Source organism: Typha latifolia, chromosome 5 (assembly GCF_019914945.1).
Source record: "Typha latifolia isolate L0001 chromosome 5, TyphaL0001v2, whole genome shotgun sequence".
In the NCBI taxonomy this organism is placed as follows: Eukaryota; Viridiplantae; Streptophyta; class Magnoliopsida; order Poales; family Typhaceae; genus Typha; species Typha latifolia.
Genome location: NC_133090.1, coordinates 10940719 through 10965364, shown reverse-complemented (window position 1 = coordinate 10965364; position 24646 = coordinate 10940719). Strand labels below are relative to the sequence as shown.

General features: G+C 36.4%; 1 protein-coding gene across 1 annotated transcript; it reads right to left on the bottom strand.

Moving 5' to 3' along the window:
• On the bottom strand, positions 1-24646 carry LOC140788375 (sodium/hydrogen exchanger 1-like). Its single transcript, XM_073137608.1, has 14 exons — positions 24157-24646; positions 23953-24071; positions 20533-20630; positions 13925-13984; positions 13784-13830; positions 13511-13705; positions 13337-13383; positions 12993-13059; positions 12759-12859; positions 12533-12634; positions 7537-7675; positions 7387-7449; positions 5789-5872; positions 1-685 (listed from the first exon to the last, which is right to left on the bottom strand). The coding sequence occupies exons 1-14, from the start codon at positions 24325-24327 to the stop codon at positions 356-358; spliced, it is 1623 nt and encodes a 540-aa protein (XP_072993709.1). The 5' UTR covers positions 24328-24646; the 3' UTR covers positions 1-355.

The window sequence follows — 24646 nt, the reverse complement described above, 5'->3', positions numbered from 1 at the left end:
TGCATCAAAACTCCTATTTATTCATAGCTTATCGACAGTAAAGGATACACAATTACATGCCTACAGCAGAAAACTTCCTGCCGTAAGTAGTAAATGTTTCAGACTATGATACAAACACTAGCTACTACAGATATGACTACATGTATCACCATACAAACACTAGCTCTGTACAATCTGTTCTGACAATACCATCATAATTTGGACAAAAAACTGCAAAATGAAGCTTCCAACCTGAAATGGCGACATCCAAGAAAGCTCCATGATGCAATGAATCATTACTCCAATGGAAATATGAGACACTGAAAAGGAAGAGTACAGTTCCGCCTTTTCACTTTATTGAATATCCCTTTTGTGTTCATTCCCCTCCATGGAGACTTCTTTCAGTCGGCGAACCAGGCACAAATGGAACAAAGCCTCTGCCACCAAACATTGGGCGCATAAATGCATCATCAAATTTCCGCCAATAATGGTGAACTGAGCGAGATGGCGTAGTGAGAAGCATCCGGAGGCTTGTCGGACGAGGAATACTTTGACCTGTTTCCAACTCGGAATGCTGTCCATTCCCAAGCAGTGGGGAGAGGAATGACTTAGGACTTGAAGGTTCAGATGTTATGCTGACACTCCTGCTGAGATGCCTTGTAGGTAGTAACAGCCTCACCAGAGGCTTAGTCATCAACCCAAAAACCTAAACAATGACATAGAAATGAGAACAATGATGGTTACAACAATCAAAATTAAGCTATAGCATCATATAAGGCTTGTTTATTCATTAGCATTTTCATGGCACTTTTTGGATAAACTCCACAGAAAAGTGAAGATTAAAAGAAGGGATGTATCATTTTCCAAACACATTTAGATCTACACTAGAATTTCAAACTTTAAATGCTTTGGTGAATTGATCACGCAGTAAAATCCGTTCATGATGAACAAGGCAAGTTGAGATCCAAACCAACACCAATTAGGAGGATAGTACATCAATGTAGGAGTAGTCACTAGCACACAAAGCATGAGGTCTGATATGATCAAATTAGCCTCTGTTTGCAGACAGAATAGGACTGGAATAAGCCACCATATCCTGGTTATAGATCCAAAGATTGAATCAAGTACACAGGATAGTCATCTTAGTCTAAAGGAGGTCAAAGGCACTTGTCCTTGGGAGACATATCCACCTTGAAACAGTGCTATGTGCAAGTTATCCGGTCACTCTCTGAGTCCTTATGTGAATTAGGAATGATTGGTGGACTTTATGAACATGAAACTGAACTTTGATACACCTAACAACAAAACATTTTCATTAGCACAAGATGTGTTGGTGTCTGTGGATCATCAAATCAGAATGAAATTTAAAATTAGTATAGTTTAAGATATAAATCACTTGGACAAATAAGCATACTTATTCTATAGGACGATAGGATCTGTTACAAGATCATTTCAAATTGGCTTTGATCTCCCAGAAGTGGAGGAGAAAATAATAGATCATCAAAACGAGAATTTGAGGATAAAATATGGCAGATACCTATATATATTATTTTCTTCATTTATTTGCAATAGTTCTTAAATTAGGTAAGTTGAATTTATTTATTCCACAAATATCAAATTCCAAACCATTTGGAATAAAAAATGACAAGAATTGGTGAAAAACTTAGTAGCCCAATACTATTGTTAATTTTTTTTTATCCTCAATTTCAACATCTCATGTAGTGTTAGAAGGAAATCTTAATGCACTAGGAAGGTTTCATACCATGTTATGACTCAATAAGTAACCAACTATCAAACTAAGATTATCTTAACCTATAAAATGGTAATCCGGACATTTTAACCACCTTTTAGACATCCTTTATCCATGGAAACATATCACAATGGAATGAAGGTCCAAGAATCAAAGAAATGTTTGGTGGTATCTCCATGTACTCTTCAATACTGGAAAAGCTTGTGTTATAAAATCCATATAATAATACTAGCGTCACGTACTGATCAAGGTTCCATTTAAGGTTCGGCCGATACCCGATCCGTTTCGGCCAGGATTGGTTGTCCCGGCTGAAACGGGTCGGATCCGACCCAAGGAACATCAATAATTGATGCCTCCCCCCTCTCTCTCTCTCTCTCTCTCAAGCAATCGAGTAGATCCCTGGCGACGTTCTCCGACAAAGATTCGACGACCTCGACCTCCGGCGGCCTCGGTTGAGTTTTTTTTTCAGTTTCTAATTCCTTTCATTCCTTCTCTTTCTCTTCTTGCAATGAAGCAATAGCACCTACTGCTGCTAAGAACCTGAGAGAGAGAGAGAGAGAGAGAGAGAGAAGGGGTAGGAGAGAGGGGTGGAAACTCGAAAGAAGTAAAGAAAAAAAATTAAGAGGGTTTTATTTTCATAAATTTTAAATTATTTGATATTTTATTTTGATTTTTGTTTATATTTTCTAGTTACAAAGTTATAGTGAAAAACATAAAATATCAATGGCTCCAAAAGAGAAGTCATATGATACTGACATTAGGTAGCAATATTACAGCACTATTGGACAAGCTAAAAGGCGTGTTAAATGCAACTGGAGTGGAAAGGAAATGAGTGATGGTATCAGCCGTTTGAAAGAATATTTGATGCATAATCCTATACATATTGATGATGATAGCGATGAGCAGAGTGGAGAGGATGATGAAAAGAAACAGATGAGAAAAGCAATGAAAGAGAGCAGAAATATGCATAGAGAGGAAGAAGAGATGAGAAGAAACACTGGTGGTAACTTTCAGAGATCTAGATTAGTTCATATACATGGATAAAAAATATGGGAGCAGTAGTTCTACCCCCAAGAACTCTTGGTGTTACAACAGAGTCTGAAAATATTGGACCAATAGATACATATCATCAGAAAAAAAATGGTCGTACACAGACTTCCATCAAGACAGCTCTCAAAAGAATTAAAAATACAAAGAAACACATGTTAGGACAATTTCTAAATTTTTCTTCTACAACCATATTCCTTATAATGTAGCTGATAGTCTTTATTATCACACTATGGTGGATACTATACAATCAATAGGGCATAAAGTTCTACCTCATAGTTCAAATGATATTGCTACTAAATATCTTAACTCAAAGGTTAATGAGCTTCGTACTTACATTGAGACATTTTAACAGTTTTGGGATGAATTTGATTGTACACTGATGTGTGATAGATAGAGTACACAAAACAAAAGGAATATAATTAATTTCCTAGTGTACTCGGGCATAGGGACAATATTTCTGAAGTCTGTGTATACTATTGCTCATTTCAAAAATACAAATTATACTTGTTAGCTGATTGATGAGATGGTAAAAGAAATCGATAAAAATTGAGTAATCCACATGGTTACTGATAACGGGGCCAATTATAAAGCTGCTGAAAATTACTTATGATAAAAAGACCTCATTTATATTAGACGCCATGTGCTGCATATTGTATTGATTTAATGTTAAATGATATTACAAAAGATCCTAAAATTAATATGGTCATAGATCAAGATCAAAGGTTGACAAATTTTATATATAACCATGATTGGATTTTTAATTTACTTAGGCAGATAACTGATGGTAGGGAGGTCATCAGACCCGGCGTCACTTGATTTGCCACTCATTTTTTAGTCTTGTAGAGCATCATGCGCTACAATGATGATATTACGCAGATATTTACATTATAGAAGTGATCTATAAAAATTAAGAATATAAAACCTAAATATAAATCTTTAGGTAAAAATTTGAAAAATATGGCTCTTAGAAATACATTTTGGAATGATATTACAATTGTCACCACAGTATTTAAGTCTCTTGTCAAAGTATTACAACTTGTAGATAATAATGACAAGTCTGAGATGAGTTTTTTTATATAAGACAATGGACATAGCAAAAAAATCAATCAAAAAAAAATATGGGCCAAAGTTATAGGAAGTGGTGGAAGATGATTGATTCGAGATGGAACAAACAACTACATAGAGATATACACGCTGCTGGTAGACATACTTTTAAGTTTTAATTTACTAATTTACTTTTATTTATGAATATTTAAAATTTTGAATGCTTATGAATTTTAAATTTCTATAAGGTATTTTCTTAATCCAAGATTTCAATTTTTTACAAATGTCAATAATAATAGTAAAGTCTTGTTGGGAGTTAGTAAGATAATCAGTAGGCTTGAGCCCAATATTCATAAACAAATCCTTTGCGATAAAGAAGTGAGCTATAATTCAATTAAATAATTTTATTATTATTCGTTTCAAGTTTTAACTTTTAATATAACCAGTATACAATAATATATTTTTGATTTCCGATGAAGAGATAAATTGAGAGCTGTGCAATTCAGTACTGTTAAAATTGCTGCAACTATATCTCATAATACTTCAACTGAATGGTGGTCTATTTATGGATAGAAGGATGCACCAAATTTGACACTAATAGCAAAGAAGATTTTAAGTCAAACTATCTTCATCACAGTGTAAAAAAAAATAGACTACTTTCTCCTTAATCCATACTAAAACACGCAACCGATTGACAATGGAAAGATTGGAAAAGTTAATTTTTTGTCATTATAATATGAGATTGAGGGAGAGAAATTGAAGAAAGACAGAAAATGAACAACTAATTGATCTAAATCATATTTTTTATGAAGATCCCTTAACTCTATGGATCAAAGAAATAGATGACAGGTTTATTAGATGACGAGATAACCCATTGTTAGATGAGATATTATGGGAGACCACAATGAGGCAAAAATTGGTACGAGTCGTTCAGCAGCGAGAGATAGTATAGTATACATACCAGTACTAGTCATAATCCTGATAATACACCTTGTGGTGAGATCATCTCATCTACATTTGCTTAGGAAAGTCAAAGAGGCATAAGGGTTGAAGACAGAGAAACTGAGGATGTATATATATATCAGCGAAGTCGCCATTAGAATGTTGCTTCCTATAATTATGATATATCGAGTATTTATTATTTGGAGCCATCACAAGATTCATATGTTAGTTATTATCCTCAGTGTTCTCAGACACAAGATCCATATGCTGGTTATTATCCTCCTCAAATAAAAGTTACACAACAAGATCCATACAATATGACTAATATGATGGAATCACTTTTTGAAGCATCAGGTCCCAGACATCAATATTTACAAACTTATGGTGATTATGAGGATGAGACTAAAGAAATTTACGAGAACCAGTTCGGTATTCATCAAAGTTTTAAATTTTGAGTAATTTAGTACATTTTTTTAAGTAAATTTGTAGGCTTCATATGTGAGTAATTTTTATTTCTTATTTTCCTATCATTTTTTCTAAATTTTTAGAATTTTTTGCATTTTTGAATAATATTTAAAAAATTTCGTAATTAAAAAATAGTTTGATCCGATACGAACAGACGATACATCTGATACGTATCGTTTTTCCAAACAACCGATACCGATCTCAATCCTGATATTAGGAACTTTGGTATTGATCGCAACATTCTCATGCATAACACAGCATGTCAAATTTGGATACCCGTGGCTGAAGGAAAGTTGAAAAGGTTGTAGTATCAAACCTCTATGTGCACATTTGCCGAAAAGACTACCGACAGTTCAGTTAGAATGCTAAAGATCATATATGCAAGCAACAAAATCCTTGTCAATTCATACCAAATGAGAAAAACGATAAAAGGGTTATGCAATTTTCTTAGCAGCAACTAGTGAAAAAGTACTGCCACATTGTACAACTTAACAAGCCATAGTATTGCATTTAGCAAAGTATACACTTAAGTTGAACTAGAACAATATAGGATTTTACCATTGTGCTGAATAGGACGACTGTGATTGTACTGGTGATCATAGTAGCATTGCTAGGCAGATGAGTATGGCCAGATCTAGTAAACTGCAGATATATCAGAGTACATCAGAATGGCAACAAGTAGAGGATCTTCTAAACAAACAACATAAAAAAGTTAACGGATATCAGATAGTAGCACATAACATGTTACTAGATTGGAAACAACAATACTCAGGCGTTCTCATTGGATTATTGAGTATGCATGAGAAGTGAGAACCATATTTACATAACAAATTCAAGCAGGATATTAATACTGAATTAAAATAAAGAAGCTTAGAAGAGACTAGGATAGTTCTTGGATACTACGGAAAGATGAGGTTGTGCTGTTCGTAAAAGATGATAAATCACATGGAGAAATGCCAATTTGATAAAAAGCTAGTATCTTCTAGTAAAGATTGAGTGGGCAAGGATCCTGCTAAATAAACATTGACTTGGATGTTATTTTGTAGATTATGAACAATCAATTTGTAGGATGCCTACTTTGGAGCTAATGCCATATTGAAAACAAACATGATTAATAAATGCAGTTCTTTTTTCTTTCTTGTATTTATTTACTGATATTTTGGACATTTGTCTTATGAATGTCCATTTATTGTTAATGAATGAATGGAAGATGATTTCTTCATTATTTCCTATCCATAAGTTACAAGTACTTTTTCTGAAACACATCAAACATATGTTGAATATATCTTTGCATCCTTAACTTATAATGTTCTTGTTTTACAAGATTTATCATATTGGTCTATCCTTACAAATTACTTCTCCATTTTTGTATCAGCATCTGTGATTCAGACTTCAAAGTGGAACCCCCTAAATTCTGCCTTAAAGACCAAGACAACTACTAAATTCTTTTATCTCCGAATGTTGGATTGGTGCACCAATCAACCCATATTGTTTGTAAATTGCTTGGATGTTGATGACGATAACACCTGACTGTTTTGTCCAAGTCAGTTTTCTATAAACATAGTAGCAATTAACTTAGATATGTTCGGCCTAAAATGAAACTCTTGCATGAAAAAAACCGGATTTGACGAAAGATGAATGACATGAAAAAATGGCATTGTGGTCTTCAAATTCAACCTATGATCATCAATTCACCAATGGAGCCATAGCATCCATCCAATAGTGTGTGCCATGGCACAGAACTCAGATGTTCCTCATTATCAAGTCAACTTTCGTATTTCCTACTCATAATTTTTAAAAAGGCTTTAATTCTGATGATGATGCAACAATGACTATCTTAGTAAAATCAACCTACTTATTATTTGCACATGGAACTACACCCCAAAAATTCTATACAATGATTGTGTTTTTTGAAAAGATAAAATACAAGATGAATAGCCTAGAATGAAGAGCTGGGGTATACAATCACAATGCATAGTTGCATACAATGAACCTTTGAAACTGAAAGATTTATCCTGCTCTATGGCATGTGCCAGTTAATTAGTCATACTAAAAGTACAAGAACTGTAATTGGGTGTGCCTTTAAGCAACAAGGGAAAAGGCAATGACAAAGGGAAGAAACAGTTGGTAAAATTATAAAAACTCAAGCAGTTAACCTTATTGTAAGCAAGTGCAATGGATACAGCTCCTCTCATAAGACCTGCCCACCATATTGTAACCTGTGGAGTGTGGACAAAATCTTGAAAGTTAACATGCTGAAAATCAATGAGAAAAGAAATACATGAAGCTAATAAGGTAACTCTCACTTGCTGGTTAAATGTGATTTTTTCATTTGGAGACTTTTTACTCAAGTTGGATAAGAAAGAAAGTGGGAAAACAAAAGCAGCTCTTCCAATCAATACCAGACCCAAGAGAATTGCACTCAGGCTGACTGATTTTCCAGGGCTGCATAGGAAAGAGAAGATGTTTAAGGTACCCAAATATAGGTAATCAACATTATCAACTATTAGGCGCACTACTATCACAATTTCAAGATTCATATTTTAAAGCACAATGGAAAATGAGTGTAAGAGCAAACACATAAGAATGCTTAGAAACTAGGCATAAAATGAGTATTAGCCATATAAAAATAATTCTTTTTCCTAATCCCATTGAATATATCTTTAAAGTACTACAAAACAAGTCTGAAGTTCCAATTTTGTTTTTGATCTCTGAAAAGAAACAAAACAGTCCATAGTTTCAACCTGCTTCAAACATTTTGGCTCTGGTTTTGGTGGTTCGGTTTAGGCTATTTTTGACATGCAGAAAAATAACATTAAACTATAGGAAATTATTGAAATTAGGAGAACCTATATCACCCATTTAGTATAATTAAACACCTGTCGAAAGTGGTGGTAGCTGCCAATATTGCTGTATGGCATCACACCCATTGTCAGCGGCACAATCTCACAATAGCCACCGAGGAATGAAGTATTGAAAGTAAGAGAATTAACACAACTTGTGTCATTGGAGTTCATGTTCCATTGTTACGAACCAGATCTAGAATAATCCACTCATAGGAATATTATGAGATTTTAAAGGTGATAATCTCACGGGTTAGGGTTTTTTGGCTTTAGCTTGAGTGGATTTGGAGATCAGAGTAAGAGCTAAAAGGGTGAAAGAAGGTCGAAACAGGGCTGAAACGAATTATCCAACGTTACGGCAGTCATCGAAGGGCGGACGGCTGTGGGGTGGTACAGGTCGGCTGTACGGGTGGGTGGTTCATGAAGTAAGATGGTGGCTAGAGTTTAGAAGCTTGAAAAAATTCTAGAATTAAGATCTACTCCTAGAAAGTAAAGACAATCTAACAGCTACAATAAAAGATAGAGGCAAAATAATAAATTGACCTAAACCAATATCCATTCAACACATGATAATTAATCTATGAGGCCATGACTACTACTACTTATAGGAGTAGAATCAAAGAGGTCGGATCTAATTCTCTCTTTTAGGCTTACATTCGTTTTAATTTGAAATTAAAAGCAAAATCAATTTACTAGACTCAACTAGACTTAATTGACTCAACCCTCATCGGATCATAACAATCTACCACACTTCCGACACCTTATTCTCAAGATGACTAATTCCTGACGTCCTTGTACTCGTAGAGTCGATCATGCTAATCAGTGGACTCAGGTTCATCATTTTTGAGATAAGACTTAGTGAAGGCTAAAGGGAAAAAGGGTGTCATGTCCGGCTATCGAACGCTCATCAGCGCTGCGAAATCCACCACGGGCTTACAGTCAGCTAGTGGAAGCCGACCGTGACCACCAATGGTCGTTGGAACGTCGGCACCAAGGAGAATAATCTTCTCCTACCGGTGGATCTAGTGGCCTCCTTTGATAAATCTTTTAACGCGGACTTGAGTATCACTCTCACCCACACAGGTGGTTCGTCGACAGCAGTGGCCGATGGGGCCGAGAAAGCTACCATAGGGATGGAGATGAGTTCTTGGTCCTCCATGGCCACGATCTCCCCTTGGTTAGTTTTAAATTGCGTGTTCACCATCACGCAATAAACGGTGGCTCTAATACAATTGTTGCGAACCAAATTTAGAACAATCTGCTCGTAGCGGACGAATGTGGATGTTGGTGGTCGGCCATAAATGAGGGTGGCTCGTGGAGGAAGATAGTGGCTAGGGTTTAAAAGCTTGGAAGGGTTAGGGTTAAAAACTACTCCCAGGAAGTAAAGACAATCTAATGGGTACAATAAAAGATAAAAGCAAAATAATAAATTGACAAAAACCAATATTCATTCCATACATGATAATTAACCTATGAAGTCATGACCACTCCTATTTATAAAAGTAGATCATAGCGGTCAGATCCAATTCACCTTATTGGACTTACATCCGATTTAATTCAAAATTAAAAGCAATAAGCAAAATTAACTAACTAGACTCGACTCGACCCTCGTGGTAGGATCATAACACACATTCACATTTTTCAAACAATTTATGCCATCTATAAAGACTCCGTATCTTTATCCAACACTAACTATAAAAGAACAAATGTGAATCTCTATAGTTGGCACTTCCATTCATCTACTATCATGCCTTTTGATTCAAAAAAAAGCCAAACACAAAGTGCTATAGAGTGTCAAGATATGTGGTAGCTAGTATGATTGCATAATCACATCGGAGTGCAATCAATTGTACTGTGATATGGATTGTTCTCGAATACTAGCTCAAGATCGGATGAAGTGCGGCTAGGATGTGGAGATCAGGTTATGGATTTGGTGAGACCCTATTGCTTGGACGTGGATAATGGAGTTAGGGCAAATATGGAACGTGGGAAAGTGGTCTAGAGTGATGGAAAGTGTACGACTTGGGGGGGTAGGAGTAAGGAAGGAGTTTAGGCTCCGGCAACACTATTTTAATGGTAGCGAGGAGGAGTTGCAGTTTGGGTGGAGTTGCGGGTCTCTAATGGTAGTATGGACATGGTGGAGATGACAAGAATGTATTTCAAGTTAAGGAAGGGGGTCTAAGACGTGAGAGGGATGGTGGTTGAGAGCGGTGAGGACAGGGAGTAGGATGGTGGTGGCGATGGTGGCTTGCGGCTGATCTAGGGCGTGCGAGTAGTTGGCATTGGACGTAATAAGGAGAGAGATGAGGGAGAAGATGGTCGGTGCCACAGGAAAAGGGGAGGTCTTACCAAGAAAGGAAGGAGGAGATGGAGGCCCTTGGTGGCTTGCTCAGCTAGGGTTAAAGGGAGGTGAGGGAGGAAGCTAGGTCGAAGAAAAGAGACAGGAGATTAGAGGAGTTGATCAATTACTCAAAACATGAGTAATCCTAATTGCACTCCACAATATATATTGGAGGCTAACCAGTTAAATCGAACTACTTAATTAAACCCAGTGTTTCAAAAAGCACCCTTAGCGACTGTCCCACCAACAAGAAAAGCGACCAACCCCTAGCGGTCGAGCTGCCAGGGCGCACTTAGTGGACCGCCAAGCCCTGTGGTGAGCCGAGTGGCCCACTAAATGAAATTGTGGGTCAACCCGCAACAGAGACGAGTTTCGATTTTTCGGGGCGGATCTTCATTACTCACTATCCATCTAACCCATTAACCATTTAAAAAAAAACGAATCATTCCCTCACTCTCTCAATCTGAGCCCTAAAAACTCTCCCTCTCTCGGTCATCACCCTCTCTCGATCATCTCCGGGCGGCGGCAAGAAGTCGACGGCAGCGAGTGAGGTACCCCTCAAACCCATATCTTCTTCTCTTTCTTCTTCCCTTTTCTTGATTTCTTCCCTTCTCAATCTCAGCGGCCACCTCCTGATTTAGCCACCGCCGTAATAGTAATTTCCTCTCAGTTTCCCTTTCTCCTTCTCTCTTTCTCCCTTTCATTGTCGTCTTTCTTCCCCGCTACAGTTACAGTGTTAATTACTAACTGCAATAGGTAAATCACTGATAAATTTGTTGTATTAGTTTGTGAATCACGGTAAGCATGCTTTGATCTGTTAGTAATAGGAAATAGTCAAATAGGTAATATGCTTTGATTTGTTAGTTTTTTAATTAGTAATTATGGTTAATTTGTTCTACTAAATAAATTAATTAATGTTATTTGATATTGTGGCGTAGTGCATTTCATTACAAATTTTATACTATATTAGTATTACAAATGGTAATATACCATATATAATCTTTTATATAAAAAATACTAAACCGTCTTGTCACCCGCCTTCCGCCTTGGTGCTAGGCAGTGGGGTGACCTCCCATCCACCACAGTCGCCTTTCAAAACATTGATTAAATCAAATTCATGGCTAATCCAACATCTAGTCAAATTAACTAACACAAGCTGAAATAAAACTAAATCAATGCTGAAATAAATATCTAGCTAGATAAATAACTCTAGCCATGAGCCTAATCTCCATGCCAATATCCACGTGGTGGCCCGGTTGGACCCGAATCACATCATACTGCAAGCCAGACCCCAAATTCCGCTCATAATGGAAATCAAACTTCATTATTCATACAAACTAGCATAAGTTCTGTGAATTCCATGATATATATTAGTCTTCAAGGATTTCTGATTTAGTGTGGTTCTACTAATTCCCTGGGTGACCACAAATTGAGCCACTATAAAAAATGTAGTTGTAAGAATGGCTGCTATACTGAAATAATAAAAAGGAAAAGTTCCCATTAGGCTATGCATAATCAGCTTTACTGCATTGATTTACACTGAAGGCCAAATTATTTCATCATATTCATGAAGTCAAAAACTTCTAATTCCAAAATCTACCCTGTGCAGCTCCCTGATATCGTATATATGGATGTATTTTGTAAATTAATGATTTAGTAGTATTTTTACCAATCTGACAGCGGGTCACAAAGTGACGTTGATATCCTAGTAAAAACTTGTGCCTCTGTGAGAATCTAAAGGAAAAGACCCTTGATGATTTGCATATCATACTTCAGTAAAGCAAACTATAATATATGCTGTAGAAAAGGTTCCCTAGGAATATAAAATAAATCCATGATTCATATGAGGGTGCTTTAATATGGAATCAAGCTCTTTTGACAGTTGATATTCTTTTTGCTTCTGTTAAAAGTACAATCGTAGTCAAAAGTAGTATATAGAGTTGCACAAACAAGGGTGACAGGCAGTTTGGATATTCCAAATTATTAAATTTTGAGAACTCTCTAATTCAATTATCGGGAATTGGTAGGCTTGCTCAGAATTGCACCATACATATGGGATCAAGGGAAACAAATGTTCCTTGGTTACAAAATATTATCTAAAAATGAGAAACAACATACCTGTTACTGACAAATTTCCACTTCTCAATATCTAATGCATCCATGCCGACATAAAGAAAGAGAAAAACCTCAGCAATGAATGACAATGTTGCAAAGGCATGCCTGCAAACAGAAAAAAACAATACAAGTAAAATAAAATCTGTTTAACTACTTGCATCTGCCTGGAAAAGTAGAGTAACGTTATAAGAAGCAGATGCTTTGCCAGAAAAAGATAAAGATTGAATACTTAGTGGTAATTCTAGAACTTTCTGTCACGTTATGCCAGGTATAGTGTGACATTACTATTCCACAGAAGAATACTGTGAGAATGCCACTTAAATCTAACAACTGCAACAGAAATTTCGATGTCAGGAACGAACATAGTCATCATATGTAACTGAGCCTCTCACATCATGAAAAAGCTAGAAGGACAAAAGGATCTCAGAACTTGGCAAGGCAAATTTAAAGTTAAGTCACTCACTTCTGCCAGCATATAGGAAAGATATGCCATGAGTATCATAAGAGCAACTTCTCGATCAGTGGAATGCCTGGATTGAAAAGCAAAAGTAAGAAACTCAGAAAAGAGGCAAGTAAAATCATTTTGTTTCAATCACTTTACAAGCATTTCCCTTGGCATGTCAGAAGATTATTAAGTCATTACATAGCAACAGAGTAGATATTTGTTGGTATTATGTGAAAGATAAGAGACAAGCTAAAGAGGAAGTAAAAGAAAATGCAACACCAGTAAAACTCTTTGATGCTGCCATTCAACTTTTTTAATAGCATTCTGATAGAAAACACTTAAAAGAAGATTGTTTGTCAAACCTGCCGAAATACAGTTTCTTGATAATATAAGCACTAAGCAGTCCAGTCTGCAGAAGAAAGCAACTATCAGCTGGAAAACAGCTCATGTTAAACTAAATAGATAAATAGCAGTTCTAACATTAAGATTTCAATTTGGGAGATCTTAGTGTTAGTACACAAAAGGAAAAGACTTACAAATGCTCCAAGAAAGGTGCTTGTAGCGAATAGATAAAGGAAGTTCCCAACAAACTTCAGTAGAACAAGCGCATCAATATGACCTAGATCAAGGTTCTCAATAGCGTTGAATAGGACAACTGAAGTGGCATCATTAACAACACCCTCACCAAAGACCAGACTGTAGAGTAAAGGTGTTTCGTCTTGATTAAGCACCTGTTTTTCAAGCCAATAAACAATGATATGTTATTTCACAAGCAAAGACTACAAAGCAAATCTGCAAGAGTTCAGAACCTGCAAGGTGCAAACAGAGTCCGTCGCAGAGAATATTGCCCCAATCGCTGCATACATTTAGATAGATAGAAATAATTAACAAAGAAACAAAGAGTATCCAACTATCATCAGGAGAGAATGAGAAAGAGAAAGTGAGTTTACCAAGATAATCACCAATTTCCAGTAAACCTATGTCAAGCTTTCTGATCAATCCCATAGCACCTGAATAAATAATTATACAAAAATAAGTTGTTTACATCAAATAAATATAGAGATTTTTTCATAATTGCCACTGAACTTTCAAAATATCATAATTACCATGGCATTCTTCATGATATCATAATTGTCACCGAAAAAGTTGTGCTCTTTCAAAAATGTCATTTTGTTACTTAAATCTAACTAATAATGATTAAAACATGTTAATGTATATATAATCTTATGTTGTACCTGAGGGATAACTTACCCCATGTATATCTGTATTTATACTTCTGCTTAACGAAAAAGACATAGAGTTTTTCCTCACCCAGAGCTTTTCCTCTCATTACATGGTATCAAAGCCCACCCACCTCGACCTTTCATGCTCCGACTAGAAACCCTTGGGGATCTCTAAAACTCGGCGACGGTTATCTCGACGCTCCGACCGGAAACCCTTGGGGATCTTTGAAACCCAACAACGATCAATCCCAGTATCATCATCTTCGTCATGGTTGAATTGCCTCCTCAACGACCCCAGTCGTCATCAAAGGCTTGATTGTAAGTCAAATACTCAAATCACGATCATTATCTCCGTGGATATTCGTGTTCAATCATATTTGACTATATTGACAAAGCACTTTGTCCGAATTTATTCGTTTTATCATTGTAGCTGATCTTTGGTGCCACATTTGTTTACGTTTTGTCGAGTCAAGTGGTGCTCAAGAATATCACCTACTGTCTAATGCTCAAATCATTCAGCAGGGTGAATGATCTATCCAACAATTTTAGTCACATACATGATTTTTTGCATGAGTTGCAGGAAATGCAACAACCACAAATAAAAGAGTTGTCCATGCCCGACTACAGCTATGGCTATTGATATTTTTTCTGAGATGCCCTCCATTGTTCCTACTCCTGGTACTATTAGTCCACCAAATTGTCTTCAGCAGATTGAGCAAATATTGGCCCAACAAAGTCAGCTCCTCAGATATCTTTGCAGAATCCTGTATCCACTTCTGCTTCTCTAACAGATCACTCAAACATGTTTACTCCTAGTATTACTCATGACATTTGGATTATGGACTCTGGTGTCACTCAGCATATGACTCTAGATCCTTCTATTGGTATTGTTTGTTCACTCATGTCACAATTACCACCACTTCCAATTGCAAATGGATCTCTTCTTCCCATCAGTTAGTATGGATCTATTAGCACTATCTGAGCTTCTGGTCATCTTAATTCTTACACTACCTAATGTCTTGCATGTTCCTGATTTGAATATTAATCTTCTCTCAACCAACAGCATTTGTAATTCTAGTTATCATGTCCTATTTACTGCTGCTTCTTGTGTTGTGCAGGATTTGCTTACCAGCAAGAAGATTGGAGTTGGTCATAGAACTAACAGTTACCATATTTATTTTCATGTACCTATCTCACCTACTTCCCATTCGTTGGTGTTGCTCTCTCTCCTATTAATCTAATTAGATTATATGTCAAGTCTCGTCTTAAAGGTCTTTTCTGTATCGAAGCCTTAGGACAAGATTCCTTTAGTCCTATGTCGGATTGTATGGATTGTAAGTTAGCCAAACAAGTGGCTCTTCCTTTTTCTTCAAGTAATAATAATCTTATTCATTATCTGGGGAGATGCACAATTACCTTCCATGTGTGGATATACTTGGATATTTGTATTATCTGAGTTTCATTGATGGCTTTTCTAGATATTCTTGGGTTTATCTCATTCGTCATCAATCTGAGATTGCATTGAGATTCACTAAGTTTATCAGATTTTTACTTTTATGGATCATACTCAATTTCACAAACACATTAAGGTTTTTAGGTTTGACTGTGCTTGAGAGTATACCTCTACTGCTATGCATTTCATTTTTTATTCTCATGCCACCATTTTTCCACAGTCGTGCCCCTTCACTCATGAGCAAAATGGTGTAGCAGAATAAAAACATCGTCATATCTTAGAGACTACTCGCGCTCTCATTCTCAATTCCTCTATCCCTCGTTCATTTTGAGTTGAAGCTCTCTTGACTTTTGTTAACCTTATCAATCTCATGCCTTCGCCTCTCCTATGAGATCGCTCTCCTTATGAGGTTCTTTTCTTTATTAAATCATATCGCAATAATTTTCATGTTTTTGGAATACTATCTGTTCTTCTTCCTATTCATGAGTATGACTTCATCTCGATTTGTTGGATGTGCTCTTTTTTTTTATGGTATAGTGTTGACTTCTAACACAAAGGCTAACAATTTATGATGTTTTGACTCACGAGTCTCAAAACCTTATTTTTTTTAGCCTCCATCTTTGACATCTTCTCCTCAGCTTTCTCTTGAGACTGTGCCTACTCCATATTCTCCTGAGGAGCCTCTTGTTGGATGTTCTAGTGATCCACTCCCTTGTCTTCCTATCAATCAAGTGTACTTCAACGGATTATTCCTGTATCTTATTCATCTGTGTCTCCTCCTGTTTCATTTTTGGCACCACCATCTTTGCTCTCTCCTACTAGTATTGTGGGTCCTCGTTAATCTTAATGTGAGCATCGTCCACCTCGGAGATATGGTTTGTTGATGTTGCATGCCGTTCTCTTAAGTTTCACACCTTTCTAATAGCTCTTCACACAGATCATGGATTTAGTTCTTATCAGGAGACTATTGTCCATCCTGAGTGCAAATGCATTGAATGAAGAGTTTTAGGCTTTCGCACGTACTCAAATATGGGATGTTATTCCTTTACCAAGTGGCATTGAACCCGTTAGCTATAAATGGGTTTACAAAATTAAGAGACAACCTGATGGATCTATTAAGCGATACAAAGCTCATCTTGTTGCCAAAGGTTTCACCCAAGAGTATGGCATTATTTATGAGGAGACATTTGCTTTTGTGGCCCAGATTACTATTATTTGTACTTTTTTATGGTAATTGTCATTTGTTGTTGGCCCTTGTATCGATTAGATGTAAGGGTGCTTTTCTTCCTGGTGATTTGATTGAAACAATCTGTATGCAACCTCTGCCTAGATTATTTATACTTTATCCCATGTTTGTCGACTTCGCCGTGTCATCTATGGTCTTAAACAAGCAACTCGTGCTTAGTATGAGCGATTCCAACGAGTTATGATAGAGGTTGGTTTTATTGAGAGTGATCATGACCACTCTATGTTTATGCATTCTTCTATATTTGTGCATTCTTCGCAGGGACGAGTTATTCTGCTATTCAACGTAGATGACATGATTATTATAGGTGAAGATTCAACTATATTAAGTCTTTGTAGAAACACTTATCCCAGAACTTTCAGATGAATAGCTTGGGCCTCCTGTGTTATTTTCTTGGTATTAAGATTGCTCACAATGAGAGGCATTCTTGTATTTCAACAAAAGCATGCTTTTAATTTGATTAGTCGAACAGCTATATCTAATGATAGGACAGTTAATGCACCTCTTGAGCTTCATATGAGGCTTTGTCCTATAGATGGTGTCCAATTGGCATATTTGACTAGATATTGACAATTTGTTGGTCAGCTTGTGTACTTACGTATCATAAAACTAGATAATTTTTATTTTCATGAGCATAGTTAGTCAGTTTTGTGATAGCCCTCGATCTATTATTTATTTTGGATTCTTAATTATGTGCGGAGGTGTAATACTCACTCTCTTTTAATGTCTACACATCCATCTCTTGATCTTTATGCTTATTTTGATGCTAATTGGGCTGGTGATCCTACCACTCGTTATTCAACTTCTGAATTCTGTGTTCCTTAGTAACTCTCTGATATCTTGGTAGAGCAAGAAGCAATATATTGTCTCTCTCTACTCTCTAGTACCGAAGTAGAATATAGAGTCATGTCCACTTCTTCTACGGAGCATTTACCTTTGTCATCCATTAAAGGGCATTGGCGTGCCAGCTCTACACAGATTGCAAGCAATCTTTATTTCCCACGAGAGAATAAAACATGTTAAGGTGGACTGTCATTTTGTTTGATGTTTCTAGCTAGCACTATTAGTCTTCCTCATATAACATCTATTGAGTATATAGCTTACTTGTTCACTGTCACATCCCGCTCCACATCTTAAATATATAGTTGCCAAACTCCTTATATTTGATCCAACTTGCATTTGAAAGGGAGGTGTTAATGTATGTATATACTCTTATATTGTACTTGAGGGATAACCTACCCTATGAATATCAGTATTTTATACTTTTTTTTATGAAAAAGACCTAGAGCTTTTCCTCTCATTACAAAACCGAACGTAGATAAAAAAAAGACTATTTTGTCCTTGGATAAATTGTGTAAAATAATTTAAAAGCCATCCAATATTTAGGAAGGTATTTTAGTCAAATAATACAACAAAAATGCCTTCTTTTATGGGAAACAAATCGTTGATAAATATTTTACATTCTAAACTTCAAGATAGAAGATATTTAGTCATTTATATGTGTTTGTTGACTTTAATATAATTTGTTAGCAATGTTACCATAATGACAATTCTAAAAGAATCAAAAGAGCAATTATGATATTTTAAAGTTCTTAGTGGCAATTATATAAAAAAACCATAAATATATTATGAATTATTAAACAATCATGTAGTGTTTTGTTCTCCTAAGGGAGCATTTGGTTGTGAAAAGTGGAAGATCCGGTAGTATAATTTCTACGTACAATTAGGAGAGAGGGAACAAAAAAACTAGGGCAATCTACTTCCCAATAGCCTCTACTATACTAAACATACTCTTCTTCCATGCTTGCAGGCATGGATTCAAGTATCAGTCAATCCCAATCCATATCGCTGAAACTAATCGGCCGATATGGCCGATTTAGTCAATCCCCGACCTGAATCTTTCGAAACAAAAGGCCAATACAGTTGAGATAACCAATATGTATTATTTTTTCAAGCACCCAATCCCGAAACTGATACTTAAAACCTTACTTGTGGCACCACTCTAAAGAGAGATGGTCATGCTAGCCATCTCCAAGTAGTTGTTGCACATCTATCAAAGATGATTACAATCAATGATCTATGCGCTACTTGGTGCATTGTATGTAAGACAACACACCTTGTGCCAGCACAGGAAGTCATCATGAAGAATTGACACATGCCACAGTACCACAAGCCATAGAGAGAGAAAGAAAGAGAGCAAGAGAATAGGCGAAGTCGAATGGAGGGGAAGAGAAAGATGAGGCGAAGAGGGAAGAGAGAGGATAGCAAATTCGTGGTGTTAAGTTTTATAAGTCATGGAAGGGTTAAAAGAGGAAGAAGTCACTTTATTGGGTATAATCCTGTTCGAACTAGGGGTGTACATCAGCCAGGTCGACTTCGAGCCCAAGTTTGGCCTACGCCCAAGAGCCCTTCGGGTCGAGTTAGTTTAGAGGCCTAGACTCGACCATCGGCCAGATTCAATCCATGAAGGATAGATTCAAAGGAAAGGAGAGAATGCAAAAGGTAAAATTAAAAGTAAGAAATGGAAGGTAAATACATAGAAGGTTGATTTAAAAAATTTTGAATACCTGACTAAAGAGGAAATGTAGGCTAGCTAACATAAAGGCACCTATGGGCTATCTAATATATTTTCATATTGCTACTTTACCTATGGGCTATCTACGGGGTTATATGCCACCTAGGCTTATAATATTAATAATCAGACTATGAGTTCAGGTTTCGGGCCAAGCTTGGGCTTCGAATTTTGGGCCGAGAGAGAGGCTAAGCCCAATCCCAACCAAATTGATCTCGAGTTGAACTCGGGCTGGACCTAGTTCAGGCTACTGTCGGGGGTTGTGGCTCGAAAATTTTGAGTGGATTTCAGGCTATCGAGCCATATGAACAGCACTAGTCCAAACCTAACCTGAGATTTCAATCTAAGTAAATGTTCTCCGTCGAGCTCACATTATGTTTGAACTTAAAGCTAACTTGAACATGGCCTAAAACTTTGGGGTTAAAAGAGTCTCTAATCATGCTCAGGCAAGTTTGGAGCTAAGGAGAGGTCTATCCTTCTCTTCTTCCTCTTTCGGGATCTAAAATGTAACACTGACATCTTTCTCTCTCTCTCTCTCTTTCTCTTTCTCTCCAACGCAAAAACATACATTTGTTTAATATAATTATCATGTCTTTCTCAATTGAAATTTGATCTGTGTTATTTTAGGTATGCTAGAAAAACTTATCCAATACTTTACGACTTTGTCTCTAATGAAGATCTACAAATTCAAAAGTAATTCGGGATCTAAAATGTAACACTGACATCTCTCTCTCTCTCTCTCTCTCCAGCGCAAAAACATACATTTGTTTAATATATTTATCATGTCTTTCTCAATTGAAATTTGATCAATATTATTTTAGGTACGCTAGAAAAACTTATCCAATACTTTACGACTTTGTCTCTAATAAAGATCTATAAATTCAAAAGTAATTTAATCAAAATATGATAGAAAATATAATAGTTGCGCTTTAGCCCAAACCACAGAAAAGTGCAAACCAATGGAGGATTAAATGCTTAAGTTGAAAGTACAGGATGATTTTGTAATAATTGAACTAAACCTCAAGGGGGTAAATGCAATTTCCCCTAAGAGATTAAGAACATACCAAGAGAGATTATGACGAAGGATATCAATGTCCCAATAGCACCAAACAACATAATTGTCATGAAATTGCGGAAGAACTGTTTCTTTTTTACTTGGAACCTAGTGAAGCAAAAAAAACAGTCAGGAATTTAGCACTGCATGCAATATTATTTGTTTATAGAAATTCTAAAGCTCTACATAGTCTAAGAACCGAGCATTGAAACAATAGAGGAAGGTATAGAATTAATGAACTATCAAGGCAAACCAATTAAGTTAATTATAAAGATGGGTTTGTTGTTGATAAGCCCTTTAATATATGTTATATTTAGCATGAGCAATGTATCATTTACAGGTACTTTAAATTTTAAAAGACTTAACATGTTGCCAAAATTTAGACATTTACGTAATACAAAAGAAGTATATGCTCACTCTCAACAAATTCACTCAGCTTCTTTGTAAAAGATATTTTACCACTGTTAGATATCTTAAGTGGAATGCATCATAATTTATAGGCTTGTATCATCAAAATTGTTAAGTGCTAAATAGAACACCCTTTTGCATGTTGAAGTTTCTTTTTTATCATATTTATTCACATTATCCTCCTGATAAGTGCTAAATACCTCTTAAGGATGAAATCAAAGTGGAAACCTCATCTGTCATATTTTCCATGATTTAACTAAAAACAACTTACTTTCACAAAGCTAACAGAAGTAGCTAATTAGCTATAAATAGTGATCCAACAAGAAGCTTCTACTTCAAGGTCAATATATTGCTTCTTCTCAAGGTAGTGCCTTTAAGAAATCTATCTCATTTTTCACAAATTTGCTACAACTTTGCAACAAGAAGCTTCAAATTGAAGGTCAATCTATCAATTCTTTTCTTTTTTTACTTCTTTGTGGTAATGCAGCAAAAGTTCCTAACTTACCTTTAGCAAAGGTGGATCAAGAAAGAATTACAAGACCAAGCAAGAGCTAATGAAAATTGAAAAGGATATCTAAGAAAATCAAAGATCTTATAATTGTGAAAATGTAAAGACTTGCAAAATTTACTGAAATGTTAACTCTTCTAAATGAATATGAAAAGACAAATAACAACTTCATCAAAAGCATAGAAAAGAGTAGAACCTATTAAAATTGGTCTGACAAAAGTTCTACCTAAAATATAAGCGTATATGCAAATGAGAGAAAGCACATTCTTTTAGGTTGTAGCTAATTTTCTTGGATTTCTTTCCACTTCCCACTAATCGTAATGCATATTATGATATTATTCACTGTTTTTTATGATCATTATTGCAGGCTTGCAGCATCTAGCGAGAGTGAATCACTTGGCATATTCTAGCACCTAGTGAAGATAGAATAAGGGATCCATTCAAATGTTTGACGAGATCAGCAAACTCGCATAAAAATAACAAACTTAATTCAGCCTGGAGATTTCACAAGAGATAAAGAAGATAAGAGAAACTTAATGATTGTTCTCAAATTAACAAAGGATGGCCCCAGAAGGACCTGAAATGGCTGAGGCTTAAAAAGATTTTTATTAACTTTTCTTCCTTAATTATCTCCCACTGATTTGCACTAACATAGAGTACTAACCCTATTGATGTAAATATATGAGCAACTGATGTTGAATAAAATATCACTTGTCAACCGTAGCATTTGAATCCAAATCATGCCTATAATTTTTTGTTGGATAAATTGCAATTTACTTCCCTGTCATTTGACTCCATTTTAGTACTTCAAACTCAGGCACTTAACCACTCTGTGGTCCACACCATGTCTCAACTATTAGATTTTTAATCCAGAATTAACAGTGCAAATGCTAGAATAACTGTGGTTTATTAGCGTCAATATTTCCTGTCTTAAGCAAGTTCCTAAATGACTAAACAACCCCCACCAACCTATAACACCATTTTAACTATCTCGACCTTCTTCACTCACCAACCACCTAGTAAGATACTAAATGAAAGAAATAGAAGAAGGCATCTATTCTTATCCACCAACCAGTCTCCACTAGCCTGCATGGCTCATTCCCATTCGTCAAGCAGTGAAGGATTGCATTGGGTAATCAGACTGTGTTTTTGTAAGGGTAACGTCTTTTCATATCTTGGTTAACAGCCGACTAACAATTGCAACATGATGTGACACGGAGGGTTAAGTACTTAAATTTGAAGTACAAGATGGTAAATTAAATCAGGTCAAACCACAACGGTGAACTGTAATTTACCTTTTTCTTCTAAATCATGTATTCATGCCAGCATATTTATTATGCCGTCTCGTATGTATGTTAAAGCCCTATGTTTTTTCTTCATTTGTCCAGTCAATATATGCACGTATTAAAGAGATCTCGGCACCACTGGCATTGAAAGGGGAATAAAGGGAGACAGACTACGTCCATATAAAGCTTGCTAGGGAGAACCAAAGTTGTTCCTAGAGGAGCTTAAGATCAATCTACCTATTGATCTAAAGATGTGGCAAGTGACAATTCCAAAAATACTATTTCAGGTGTTCTTGATGTTCGAAACCAGATGGAACACATGTCTGACTTCCCTTATACATCCAATTTGCAAGTTCAAGAGTAAACAGATCTTTGAACACCTAAATGTGACAATTCATGTCACTTACAATTCCAAAATCAAAATCATCCTAATCTCCAGCTTGGAAACTCTAAAGAAGATAAAGGTCAAAGCCTTTTCTACCTTCTTAGGGTAAGTAGATGGGGTAGTGGGGGAGTTGGTTTCTGTTTTAATGTAAATCACTCTCATAACCAACTAGGCTCAGTTGATTCAGAAGACGCTAATAAAGACTTTATAAGGCCAGTATGCTGATAAAATTTACTCCATAAAAAGGAAGGAATTCCCTTCTGTTCAAATTATTCTACCATTGCACTTTAATTTCCAACCAAACACAAAAAGGCAGAAAAATAGTACTATTATCCAATGATAAGTCTTCCATCCCCTTATTCCCTTATCACAAATAGGCCAGCAGAACTTCCCGTTTCATTCATCTTGCCTAAACTGACAACTGAATATGGGTTGTTTAAAGATTTTATATATTCAATTACGAAGTCAATCAACACTTTATTCCCTTCATTACTCAAGCCAGCTAACATAAATTCATTAATACATACACTAGTAAGACAAAACAATTACTTCAGATACCCTAAAATAGACAACTATTTGCTCATTCTGAGTGTGAAGCAGATACCGTCCATGTCCAACGAAGCCCAAAATATGAGATGATGAGTTGCATACAATCATCGACCCTCCACATATTTTTACGTGATACAGTCTGAAGCAATGGGAACTTCCTTCACAAAGTTTGGTTCATATACAAAAACTGAAGAGTAACCTCATAAGGTTTGCGTTGCTTAATACAAATGCCAGTCAAATTAGATCTGTAACAACTACCAACTTAAAACAGAATATGCTACTAAGGAAACTCACCCCGCATTGAAGATGATCGGTGGAAGCAAATAAATGAAGAAAAGATCCTCACTGAAGACAAGAATATGCGAGCTCTTCCCTTGCGTAGTAAGAAGGATCACGAATCCAGTGCACAGCCCCTGCAACCAACAGAACACCTCCAACTCAGTTCATTCGACATAAACAGCAATCAAATCTTGAACTCGATGGCGAATGAGCGCTCACGATGACTAAGGCAGTGATGGATTCGTTCATCCATCGGTTCTCCTCAAGCAGGTGCCCAATCACGATGCAGGCGCAGAGCAGCGTCACGAAAATATTAATCGAAACTACGGATTGGTAATCCGACGCCGAGAACCCCAGTTTCATCACCACGGATCCCAAATCGCCCACCATGGCTCGAAATTAAACCCTTAAAGACCTAAAAGATCACCAGGAGGGGGGAAATCGGATCTTTTTACGTCCCCGAGCAATCCATTGCCCGATAAACTCCCGCTTCGTTGGAGATTTCGGTTATTGGCTCCACATTTTGGGGGAAAATATCCGAGTTTTTTGTGGGGGAATTCGATTTGACGGGTAGAGTAAATCGAAGAAAGATCGAGAATTTCGGATTGGCGCACGGGATTCTCGTCGAGAGTCGGTGGAAATAGCTGCCTTCAACTGTGTTCGAAGAATACGTGGCAGTGCTTTACGCCTGGGAAGACGCTAAGCTGTT

Bases quoted from the DNA above. Each gene is read 5' to 3' on its own strand.
- LOC140788375 (XM_073137608.1), bottom strand. From the start codon at position 24,327: ATGGTGGGCGATTTGGGATCCGTGGTGATGAAACTGGGGTTCTCGGCG. The intron at 20,631-23,952 runs GTGAGTTTCCTT...TTGCTTCACTAG, and splicing joins CCGATCATCTTCAATGCGGG to GTTCCAAGTAAAAAAGAAAC. The intron at 13,706-13,783 runs GTTCTGAACTCT...CTTGAAAAACAG, and splicing joins ACTCTGTTTGCACCTTGCAG to GTGCTTAATCAAGACGAAAC.